This window comes from Trichoderma citrinoviride, assembly GCF_003025115.1.
Source record: "Trichoderma citrinoviride strain TUCIM 6016 unplaced genomic scaffold BBK36scaffold_18, whole genome shotgun sequence".
Classification (NCBI taxonomy): domain Eukaryota; kingdom Fungi; phylum Ascomycota; class Sordariomycetes; order Hypocreales; family Hypocreaceae; genus Trichoderma; species Trichoderma citrinoviride.
This window is the reverse complement of record NW_020194726.1, coordinates 339703-350875: the sequence shown is the minus strand read 5'-3', so window position 1 is coordinate 350875 and position 11173 is coordinate 339703. Positions and strand designations below refer to the sequence as shown.

General features: G+C 56.3%; 4 protein-coding genes across 4 annotated transcripts; 2 read left to right on the top strand and 2 right to left on the bottom strand.

Moving 5' to 3' along the window:
- Window positions 1-19: 19 nt before the first annotated feature.
- On the bottom strand, window positions 20-1256 carry BBK36DRAFT_1172803 (hypothetical protein; the record flags this gene model as incomplete). Its single annotated transcript, XM_024895788.1, has 2 exons — window positions 20-1064; window positions 1168-1256. 2 exons carry the CDS (start codon window positions 1254-1256, stop codon window positions 20-22), a joined length of 1134 nt encoding a protein of 377 aa, XP_024745567.1.
- A 2145-nt stretch (window positions 1257-3401) lies between these two features.
- BBK36DRAFT_1172802 (PH-domain-containing protein) lies at window positions 3402-4689 on the top strand (the record flags this gene model as incomplete). Its single annotated transcript, XM_024895787.1, has 2 exons — window positions 3402-3593; window positions 3658-4689. 2 exons carry the CDS (start codon window positions 3402-3404, stop codon window positions 4687-4689), a joined length of 1224 nt encoding a protein of 407 aa, XP_024745566.1.
- Window positions 4690-5994: 1305 nt separating this feature from the next.
- BBK36DRAFT_1145037 (hypothetical protein) lies at window positions 5995-7321 on the bottom strand (the record flags this gene model as incomplete). Its single annotated transcript, XM_024893723.1, has 3 exons — window positions 5995-6882; window positions 6994-7137; window positions 7259-7321. The coding sequence occupies 3 exons, from the start codon at window positions 7319-7321 to the stop codon at window positions 5995-5997; spliced, it is 1095 nt and encodes a 364-aa protein (XP_024745565.1).
- A 2166-nt stretch (window positions 7322-9487) lies between these two features.
- Window positions 9488-11173, top strand: BBK36DRAFT_1172800 (hypothetical protein; the record flags this gene model as incomplete). The annotated part of the gene is made up of 5 exons (XM_024895786.1): window positions 9488-9820; window positions 9896-9991; window positions 10086-10733; window positions 10795-10892; window positions 10930-11173. 5 exons carry the CDS (start codon window positions 9488-9490, stop codon window positions 11171-11173), a joined length of 1419 nt encoding a protein of 472 aa, XP_024745564.1.

Below are 11173 nucleotides of genomic sequence, written 5' to 3'. Positions count from 1 at the left end.
TTTAAATCTTGTCTTTCTTCTATCCGCCCAGGGAGCGCTTGCATCCGTAACACAGCTTCCCCGTGTCAGGATTCGCAGAGCCCTCCGCGGGGTCTTCGTCACCCAACTCGCCAGCCCAGGTCGAGTCGCCCTCCTCGTCCAGGGTGATGCCGCACAGGCGACAGTAGCGAGAGCTGACCAGCCGGTCCAGCTTGCCCGCGGTGCGCACGACATTGGTCACGATGCCCGCGTAAGGGCCCTCGACGCCCTCAAAGTAGCGCGCCATGACCTCTTCGATGCTCTGGTCCTTGTGGGAGACGACGCTGGACGGCGCGTTGTCGGAAGGGATCAGGTCCTGGACCGACGGCGTGGTGCTGAGATACGTCATGACCTCGGTCTTGAGAATCTCCCGCAGGGGATAATATATGGGGAACTGGACCTTGGTATTGTCGTCTTGGCCTTGGCCTGCCTCAGCGGCGCTGGCTGGGTATGTGCAGACGGTAAAGGGCCCGTCGTTGATCTGCCAGGGCACCGCAAAGCCCCTTCCGTTGGCAACCTCGGACAGCGTCAGGCTGGCCAGCGCAGTGGTGCTGTGGCCGAACAGCAGAGCCGAATAGGACCTCTCCATGGCCACGTTGAGTAAAAGATGGCGGATGAACAGCCGGAGACAGTCTGCGCGCGACGTGACGGACGGCAACGAAGAGAAGAAGCGCTGCAGTCGTTCCGTGTCGTTGCCTCCGGCGGCGGCGGCAACCGGCAGCGTCGTCCAGTCAATCGTCTTGAGGCCAAGGACCTTGCTCAGATGGACGCACTCAAAGGAGACGTGGGGGAATCTCTCGCGGTACCTTGCGAGCAGTCTCTGGGCGGGGGTATCGTGGGCGTCGGCGGGGTGGGAGAGATCTGTGTCGATGTGGATGACAAGGGGCTCGAATGGTGAGGAGCCCTTTCTTGAGGCGTGGTATGTGGCTTGTTTGTCCAGGATCTGGGTGAGGACGGTTGAGCAGGGTCCAAAGGAGAGGCCGGCGACGTATCGCCGCGGCTCGGGCTTTGTGGACGTCCTGGTCTCGCGCTGGAGGACGGTGAGTCTCTTGACGGCCTTGGAGTCGACGTAGTCTATGAAGCAGTTTCTGTAAAGCGTGTAAGTGTGGTGTTTTACTGAAGTTGCTATACACGTGTTATGAGGCGTACTGGCAAGTTGCAACATTTCGCAGCTCATACGGCGCATCTGGGTTTTTGCAGCGCAGACAAGGCCGGCTGGCTGTTTCTGGGCCTGCCATGAGAGAGTCGCGCGAGTCAAGTTGAGAGTGAGGAGTGGGAGTAAGTCAAGTCTGTGCAGGTACCTAGAGGATGACACAGACTGAGTCACGACGTAGCAAGATTCCTCCGTTGGGCTTCAGGCAACGGAGAGCTGTCGAGAGCAGTTGTTGGTGTTGATGAAGATGCGGAGCAACTGCGGTTGTGCTGCCGTGCTGACTCTTTGCTCTGGTTGTCCGACGGATGAATTGAAGGCCGGCAGTGCACTCGGCTGGTTGTGATGGTGGTGAGCAGTGACAGACTGGGCGAGAATTTTTTGGTGGTTGCGCCAAGGTGAGAGTTCACTAACACCGGCCGACTGAGGTAAGCAGAGACGCGAACATATGAACAGAAAGCAGCTGCTTTTGGAGACCGTGAATCTCAATGCTCTTCATTTCAACGCAATTCATCCGCTCTATTCGTCTGTTAGACCTTTCTCTATCTGTCTTCTTAAGCATCAGCATTGGCACCCGGTTCCCCGACCCTTTTAATCCAATGTTTCATCCGCATCCGAAACCAAGATCCGCGTTGCCGGGTAGCTGCACAAGGTACCAGAAACACGGGCTCAGTACTCCGTACATACAGCCCCTGTCCTCGTTAATTGCCTGTAAAGTAGTTGTAACAAGAGACGAATCATGCACCGTGCCACGGCTGTTCGCTCGCTTCAAGCAGCACCCATGTCGTGTTTCTGTTTCTGTGGGCTCGCATTGACCTGAACAGCCCTGGCGTTTCGAGATGCATCTTCGCCGACCACTAATAAGGCACTGCAGCATCTGTTCACCTGTTGCGCGGCTACAATGGACTGGATGAAGACGCTGCTCCGCGGCTTCCATCCCTCGGTCTAGAATCAGCCATTCTCCAGCCACAGGACAGACAGATGGAACTCACACCTTATTCAACCGCCAGAGAAACAGAGAGGCGCGGGCTATTCTATTAATAAACCACTGGATTTACTCCATTACAGTCCTCAAGCCACTGTGACGTCAAAAAGCCGCGTATGTGCTGCATGCCTCTTGGCCACCATCTGTGGCGCTGTTCACTTCGAATCGGACGGGCTGGATCAAATCAAACCAACTCAGATGCAACTGGAACTCTGAGCATGCAGTGGTTGAGCCTAATCGACAGCCGCCCCGAACCTTGCCGGCAGCCTTGATGCATCAATTACACCTCGAGTCGGCGCATTGAAATGCCCGCTGCGGACTCAAACACGCACAACATTGAACCCAACCCAGCTCAACTCAACCACTACAACACACCACTGAACACACGCACAGCATGCCAGTCAAGCCACCACCTCTATATTAACAACGACCCCCGGTCATCTGCGTCTGTCTGGTTCTGTTCTGCTTCTGTTTCTGATCCTGGATCCTGTTTCATCGCCCACCCCTTTTGTCCAACTGCCGCCCGCGTCCAATCATCGCGCCCCCTGATCCCTGCTGCGTTCGGTGCCGGCGCAAGGCGACTCGGTTGACCCTCGACACAGACGCCCGTGCAGCTGAAACCGACCAGAGGCTCCTCCATTGCTGCTGAACCCGGGCTGAACTCTCTTGAACACCTTATCCATCGCTGCTTAGACGCCAGGCTATGGTCGTTCAGTCGGCCGCGCGCGCATCACAGCCGGGGGACGGGACTGCTTCTACTGCTTCTTCCACTACTACTACTTATTGCTCCATCGTCACATTGTCAGCCTGGCCGCGACCCTAGGCTTCCTCTTGCGCACAAGTACGAATACGTGCCCTCGAATCACCCGACCGGGAAGCCTGACTTTGCCATCGTCATCGCCCTCGACTGGCCGCGGCCGCCTGCTGCATACTGCATACCGCATACTGCATACTGCGGCACTTCGCCTCAATTTCCGGCTGCCTCTACGCATTATACTTGTCAGATTTCTGTAGTTGAGGAAAGGCTCTCAACTCCTAGACACTGCCGTTTTCATATACCCGCACGACGGCAAACCAAAACCGCCTACCCCGATCGACACTCTCCCTCCCTCTCGAATCGGCTCCACATCGCCAAACCATCGAGTCGCGCACATTTACACCACCTTCGACCGTCCACGAACCGGCTCCGACAGCCCTCTAGGCTTTGCTCCATCGTCGCTCCCGACGACAATCGCATCCTTGCCCAGCATGGCTGCCCCTCGTCAGGGAGAAACGAGGCTCCAGGAAGCGGCCGTTGTTGCCCGCGGCTCCAGCGACGCCAACGCCCTAAACCGACGCAGTCGCTTACCCCTGGACACGGCGGTTGCTCAGAACGGCTGCTTCGAGGTTGATCGGGTCATCAAGAGCGGATTTGTCCAGAAGCGCGGCCAGAAGACAAAGGTGCGTTTTGACTGCTTGATTGATTTTGGAAACAATTGCTAACGCGCTGTGCGCCGCGAAACAGAACTGGAAGAGCGTGTACCTTGTCCTGCGACCGAACGGCATCTCGATTTACAAGGACGACAAGGAGGCCAAGCTCCGCCACCACCTCTACACGTCCGAACTCTCCGCCGTCGCCTTCCTCAAGGACCCCAAGCACAAGCGCAAGAACCTCTTTGGCCTCTTCTCGCCCTCGCGCAACTTTCACTTCCAGGCCTCGACGGCGCAGGACGCGCAGGAATGGGTCGAGGCCATCCGCAAGGTCGCCCGGCTCGACGAAGAGGAGGAGGAAATGTACCTGGGCAGCCCCGTGGTGCGCAACGTCGTGTCCCCCGGCGCGCCCGACAGCTACCGGCAGCCCGTGTACGGCGCATTCTCGAGCTCGCCCGAGAACATGGCCGCCTTTGAGTCGACGGTGCCCAAGTTCATGCCGGGAAGCCATCGCCTGTCCTACACGCTGGAATCGTCTGGCCTGTCCGGCAACGAGATGCTCTCGTACTCGGACTTTTCCGACAACGACGCTCCGCGCAGACAGGGCGGTACTTCTTACGAGAGCCTGGCCGCCCAGTCGCCCCCCGAACTGCACACCCCGGGCACCTCCATGCCCCGACAGCCACTCAACAACCCGCTGGGCCAGCGACCGGAAACAGGAGTCCGCTCCGCGAGCCAGGTCAGCGCCGTGACCGCCGAGCAGGAGTCCGAGCGCGTCGTCTGGCAGGGCGCCCTCTGGATGCACCGCAGCAAGGGCGGCGTGCGCCAGTGGAAGCACATGTGGGGGGTGCTGCGCGCCCGGCAGCTGGTCCTGTACAAGGACGAGTCCGAGTACGCCGCCCAGAGCATCATCGAGGTGGCCGACGTCGTCAACGTCGTCGAGATGGACCCCGTCAGCCGCAGCAAGACCAACTGCCTGCAGATCATCACCGAGGAGAAGACGTACCGCTTCTGCGCGCCCGATGAGGAGTCGCTCGTGCAGTTTCTGGGCGCCTTCAAGAGCCTGCTGGCCAGGAGGCGTGCGGCGGCGGCGGCGGCGATTGCCGTCAAGTCTCCCCCGCGGTGACGAAAGTGCTGGCCTCGGGATCCGCCATCTCTCCCTGTTCCTCTACTACAACACATTACATGGTTCCCTCCTCCCGATCTCACTCTCTGAACACTTCTTTTCCTTTGTCATATGCTTTCTCGTGGCTACTGCGAGATAGTAGAGCCGTTTCTTTTTTTTGTTTTCTTTCCTTTGTCGCATGATACAATACCCCCTCTTTCGTAATATCGATTTCACGAGTTTATGACTGATACTCTTACTTATACCACAACCCACTCTTCAATCACACCAAATTTCCCCCAACTTGCACCTATTTCTCACTGACACCATCATTATACTCTTAATATATAACTTGACGGCTTTGATAGTTGTTTCTTCAACAAAAGGGGTTGCGAAATCGGGTGGGATAATTTTTTCTTTCTTGAAAAAGACCACACCTATTTTTATTTAGTTACCCTCTTTTTCTCTTCTTTTCACTCTTTTGGTTGCAAGCAAGCAGCAGAATACAACGTTTTTACTTCCTCTGTTTCTGTTCTGGTGCCTCGAACGAAAAATGGCTTTGATAGTTTAGTCGGCAATGGATGACAAAACAAAACCAGCAGTTTTGTCTGGATTGTCAGCTGTGTTTTGTTTTAATAAGTAGTAATTCTTAATACTGCTCTTCCCATCTTCTTCTTCTCCTTCTTCCTTCTTGCGTAATCTTGTTGCCTATCTTTGTTGTCACGAAAAGGGGGTGTCGTTTCAGGGAAAAGCAATGGGAGTGTTTTTTCCCCCTTCTTCTTTCGGTGTTTGTGCTTGTTCCTGTATGATATTGTATAGTAGGCTGGTCCCGACATATGAGTGGGAAGAGCGTCTTTGTAAACTGGATGTTCATAGGTTTTGGTCTTGAATGAGATGATCAAGGACACAGATACGCAATGCTGTTTCACTGAGTGCTAGCCAATAACTACTGGAATTCTTGTGATGAGACAAGATGGAAATAAGGAAAATCAGGGGTATATTCTTTTCTTTCAGCCTTTGCCCGTTCCCAGTACACCGTTGCCCTGATGGTTCCCAATCGTGTCCCACGTAATTACCACTCTCAGATCAAATAGAGTAAAGTTAAAAGAGAAAAGCAGGGCATAAGCCAAGGAAAAAGACTGGAAACATTCCGAAAGGTGAACCCGTATCCCAACAGCAGATGAACGCATAAAGGTCAGGAGACAACCCGTCTCAAATCGCAAAGAAAAACAAATGAGACTCCTTCCCACCAATTTCCGCAGAGAAAAGAAGGCAAGTGAAGTATCAAAAGTGGCCTGAAACAAGTTGGAACAAGTTCGTTGCCGCTCACGCTGGATTCTCATCCGCCTTGTCAAGCCCGAAAAAGGCCGTGTCAAAGTCGCCGCCGGCATCCATCAGCTCAAAGGTGCTGTCGCGGTTGTTCATCAGGTCGTCAAAGGTATCGTCGCCCGAGCCGCCCAGGCTAAAGTCAAAGTCCATGCCGTCGGCCGCCCCGGACCCTGGGCCAAAGAAGTCCGTATTCACGGTGGTGGCGGCGCCTCCGTCCGCCTTCACCTCCTCCATCTTCATCTGCGGTTGGGGAGCCGCGCCGGGCGGATTGTTCGGGTCATTCGGCAGAAGGTGGTTGAGGTTCAAGAGATCGTCGCCACCACCATCGGCCGGTGCAAATGTGGTCATGTCAAATGATGGCTCCTTTGAAGCGTTGGGCTGCTGGCCGGGAGCCTCGCTGCCCGGTGGCGCCGCAAGCGTAAACTCCATGTCGGTAAAGTTCATTCCGGATGGCTCTGGCATTGCCGGCGGATTGGGAGCGCCAGAAGGTCCGGGATGCATCTCGACCATTGGTTTTTGATCAACGATGGGTGGCTGAGGGACGAGTCCTGGGCTGGCAGTTCCGTTCAACCCGTTCATGCCGCCGGGTGGTGGTGGTTGCTGCTTCTGCTGCGGTTGCTGGCCGTTGATCTCCTTGGCCGAAACCTCCATGGGCTCGGGCTCCGCAAGATCAATGCTCATGTTGGGGAAGGGCGCCATGGGCTTGACTTCAGTGTCCTCCGCCATGGGTTCGTCCTTGAAGACGGGCTCTGGCGGTGTGGCCATTTCGACTGTCGGTGGCCGCTTTGTCTGACCGTCTACCTGAAAAGTAGGCCGCAGCAAGATTTGCCTCTTCTTTTCCTGCAGCTCATTATAGTCTCTAAGCAAGGCCGACTTGGCGCTCAACTAGCCGAGTGAAAAAGAGAAGCGTAAGCGATGAGCAATCACGACTCGGTAAGAAAGGAAAAGGAGAAGGAATTGAGCGAATACAGGTCAGAGGCCAGAGGATTCACTTACAATTTCGGACTCGAGGTCGTTAAGCGTCATGTGGAAATGTTCAATGGTTTCTGGCAGCTTGGCCTGCGTCGGCCCATAGGCGTACGTCAGATTCCCCTGAGAGTCTCTGCGGGACGCCCGCAAAGCCTTGCCGGTTTGCACGAGCTTGACGGTGAGAGGGAGATTAGTTTGGCGACTGAGAGGACACGAGGAGAAGGAGAGATGAGAAACTGTGCGGTGAAAAGGGGGAAACAGGAGAAGGCGACAGGCCGGTCGTCAGACTCACCACGTCATTGATGATCGATTGCAGGGCGTCTAAAGGGCCTGAGATTGAAGGCGAGGTTGCCATTTCGCCGGCAGTGCGAGGGTGAGTGAAAAGTGAAGCGGGTGATTGAGAGAGCGGGAGCGAAAGCGACTGGCGCGGGCTGAAGATGCCTTGATATCGGCGACAGAAGCGAGTCGAGATGCAACACTCGGAGATGCGCGGGCCCAAACGCGGCCAGAGGGAGCGGCGGCGATTCGGGTTGGGATTGATGAGGAGTTCGGGGTTGGCTGCGGGATTCTCGTGGTTGGCGGCAATCTGTCAACAGGTGAAGATGGACAGAAGGGAGTAAGAGAGAACGGCAAAAGACAGCTGCAAGACGGGGCCCGAGGGCGGATGCGAACGGATTGCCTCTGCTTGTAAGAGAGAGGGTGAGATTTTGTTTCCCTTGGGGTTGAGCATTGGGAACATGAAGGGCTGGCAAAGTGACTGCGTACAAAAAGGTACGTACCTCCTAGGGGCGATGCTGCTGTGGCTGGTGCCGGAGCTGGTTGTGGCTGAAGAGAAGGTCGGGTCTGTCCGGGGCGGGTACTTGATACTTGTTGCAGGCCCAGTATCGGCAGCATTAGCGCTATTCGAGCGCCGTCCAGAGGGCATCCGGCGCTGAAACTTCGCTGAAGACACCCACCCAACGGCTCGGAAGACAACCGACGGCACGTAGCGTGTACTTGAGCCTCTCGCTGCCGATCCCGCAGCCCGCGATCTGTGGCTCAACTCGTGCGCAGAGTCTCCCCGCAAATGACGCTTATTAGAGATATTCCCGAGTGGCTGAACCTTGGCTGCAATTGAAGCAGAGGCAATGGAAGTCGAGTTCGAATTGTTGCAGCTTGACAAGTACACGTCCTCCGTTCTCTGCCTGTACTGCAACCCCAGAGGCAGAATACAGAGCACAACACACAGCCCGGTCATGTGCTACAAGGCCAACATCGAATGCCATAGAAGCCTCGCCCTACCAAACAAGTAAACAGGCCATGATTGCGCCCTGCTCGGCCGCTGGATTCGGTGTGGCGCTGAGCCAGAGGCAGCCTCGACAGCAGAGACTTGAGCATTGCCCGGCTGGCTGTTGAGCTCGAGACTTGATACGAGATACAGTGATTGACCGAAGGAATAGAAGAATCTGCATCAGGTTGATGCAAGGTTGACTCCACAACACGATATGGAGAGGTATATCGACTTGTTCGTCTGAAAGGGCATCTCCGAGCCGGCCATCTCAGCCTCGTCTGTGGCATCAGTTGTACCGGTTGACATCTTTGGCAAGGTGTTCTTGGTTGCACAACACAAGCCCAGCCTTGACAGGAGGCATTCAAAGGGTTGGGCAGAAAGATATACGTACGACTCCTCCACGACAGCCTTGTTCTTTTAATCATGTCTTGATAAAGTCCCCCCTGCACTGCCCTGTTGTCCTACCATGTCCAAACAGCTTCAACCAGCAGAACAGCTCTCAATGCTTGTATAATCGACGAGCCCCAGTTCAGCCGCGCCCCTCTCGGCAAAAAATTCTGCACCTTGCCTGTTGCAGGGTAGGCGCCCGCCATATCACGGCCGGCCTCCACTGACGCCAGCACAAACCTCTGCCTGGACACTCGATCCCGCTCAACCGCTGGCTGAGCTACCTCCAATACTAAGCAGCTCAAGCTTCAAGTTTCTGTCTCTTTTTTCCTCCTCCAGACAACGTCGCTGTGTGTGCTCAAACGTAGCGGAGCGGCTGGTTGCGATTTGTGGACTCGTTTCCTTTATCGTTTTCTTCTGCGGTTTTCTCTTCCTTTTCCATTGCCTCGTTTCTTCTTCTTCTCCTTGTCCCGCTTGTTCAGTTATCGTCTTGCCCGGATCCCCTGTCCTGTCCTGTCCTGGTCCTGATCCTGCTCATCCTGTCCCGCCTCAGCCTCCTCCAAGCTCCTCCTAGCAGCTCTCCTTCCACCCGTGGTCTCTCCCTACGCTCGCGCAGCGCTCGACTCGACCTCGTTTCAAGCATCCTTCGGCCTCTCGCTGGAAGCAGTTTCCGTTGGGTTTTTCGACAGTTTGCGAGCTCGTGATCGGAGCCTCTTTCGTTGCATATCTCCCCCCTAAAAAAATCACCCCTCCTCTCTACCGACTTCTCCTCACCTCTCCCCATCGCCACCGACGCCGCCGTCCTGCGCGCCCACCGCTCCTCAGCCCCCCTCGCCTGCTCGACTCGACTCATCGTTGCGAACAATGGCTGACGCTGGCGCCGTCCCGACCTCTGCGCAGCCTGGCGCCTCTGCCGCCCAAAACGGCCAGGGCAACCCAACTCACCTCCCCCCGCCCCCCCTCCACATCCCGCAGAACACGAACCCAATCCCGACGGCCATCACCTCTCCGCGATCCGGCGTGGACGCTGGCGGCATCCTGTCCCCGACCACCGGCTTCCGACGAGCTGCGCCTGAGCCCAACAAGCGGGCCCTCTATGTTGGCGGGTTGGATCAGCGGGTCACCGAGGACGTGCTGCGTCAGATCTTTGAGACCACTGGCCATGTCCAGAACGTCAAGATTATTCCCGACAAGAACGTATGAAATCATCTTGATTCCCTTCCCACGTGCTGGGTTTTATGGCTTCGCTAACGGCTGTCTTGTGCAATACAGGCCAAGGGCTACAACTATGGCTTCGTCGAGTACGACGACCCCGGTGCGGCGGAGAGGGCCATGCAGACGCTCAACGGCCGGAGGGTTCACCAATCCGTATGTCTCCAGCTCTTACATGCTTTACACAGCTTCGGCGTTTGCCCTTTGTCCAACCGACTGCCACTGACACTCCGATTTGCCAACGACGTAGGAAATTCGAGTCAACTGGGCCTATCAGTCCAACACGACGAGCAAGGAGGATACGTCAAACCACTTCCACATCTTCGTTGGCGACCTGTCAAACGAAGTCAACGATGACATCCTGATGCAGGCCTTTTCTGCCTTTGGCTCCGTCTCGGAAGCTCGCGTCATGTGGGACATGAAGACGGGCAGATCTCGAGGCTATGGCTTCGTCGCCTTCCGCGACCGGCCCGACGCCGAAAAGGCTTTGAGCTCCATGGATGGCGAGTGGCTCGGATCGCGGGCCATTCGCTGCAACTGGGCCAACCAAAAGGGCCAGCCGTCAATGGCTCAGCAGCAGGCGATGCAAGCCATGGGCATGACGCCCACCACCCCCTTTGGTCACCACCAGTTCCCTGCGCACGGCGTCGCTAGCTACGAAATGATCCTCGCGCAGACCCCCAACTGGCAGACGACGTGCTACGTGGGGAACCTCACTCCCTACACGACTCCCAACGACGTCGTGCCCCTGTTCCAGAACTTTGGCTTTGTGATGGAGTCGCGCTTCCAGGCGGACCGCGGCTTTGCCTTTATCAAGATGGACTCGCACGAGAATGCAGCCATGGCCATCTGCCAGATGAACGGATACAATGTCAATGGCCGACCCTTGAAGTGCAGCGTAAGTTGTGGATCAGAACCCATCATTGGCAGCTGGGTGTTTTTTGCTAACAAGCACGCAGTGGGGAAAGGACAAGGCTCCCAACTCCGGATCGTTTGACCCTCAGCAGCCGTACAGCCCCCAGACCTCCCAGGCCCCGGGCTTCCCTGGTACTCCCACGTACTATCCGCAGTATGGAGGTAAGTAGCTCAATGAGGACCCTCTGGCTGCAAATGGCGGCTGACCGTGACATCTTTGCTGTAGCGCAATACAACGGACAACAGGGCAACTTTGGCGGGCCGCAAGCTGGCTCGCCCGCAGGATACAGCGGCTCCCCCATGGGATATGGTGGCCCTCAGAGCGCCGGAGGATACGGTCGCGGCCACCAGGGTCCCAACGCCCAATGGAATCAGAACCAAGGACAAAACTTCAACAACGGTTTCGGCGGCTATCAATCGTAG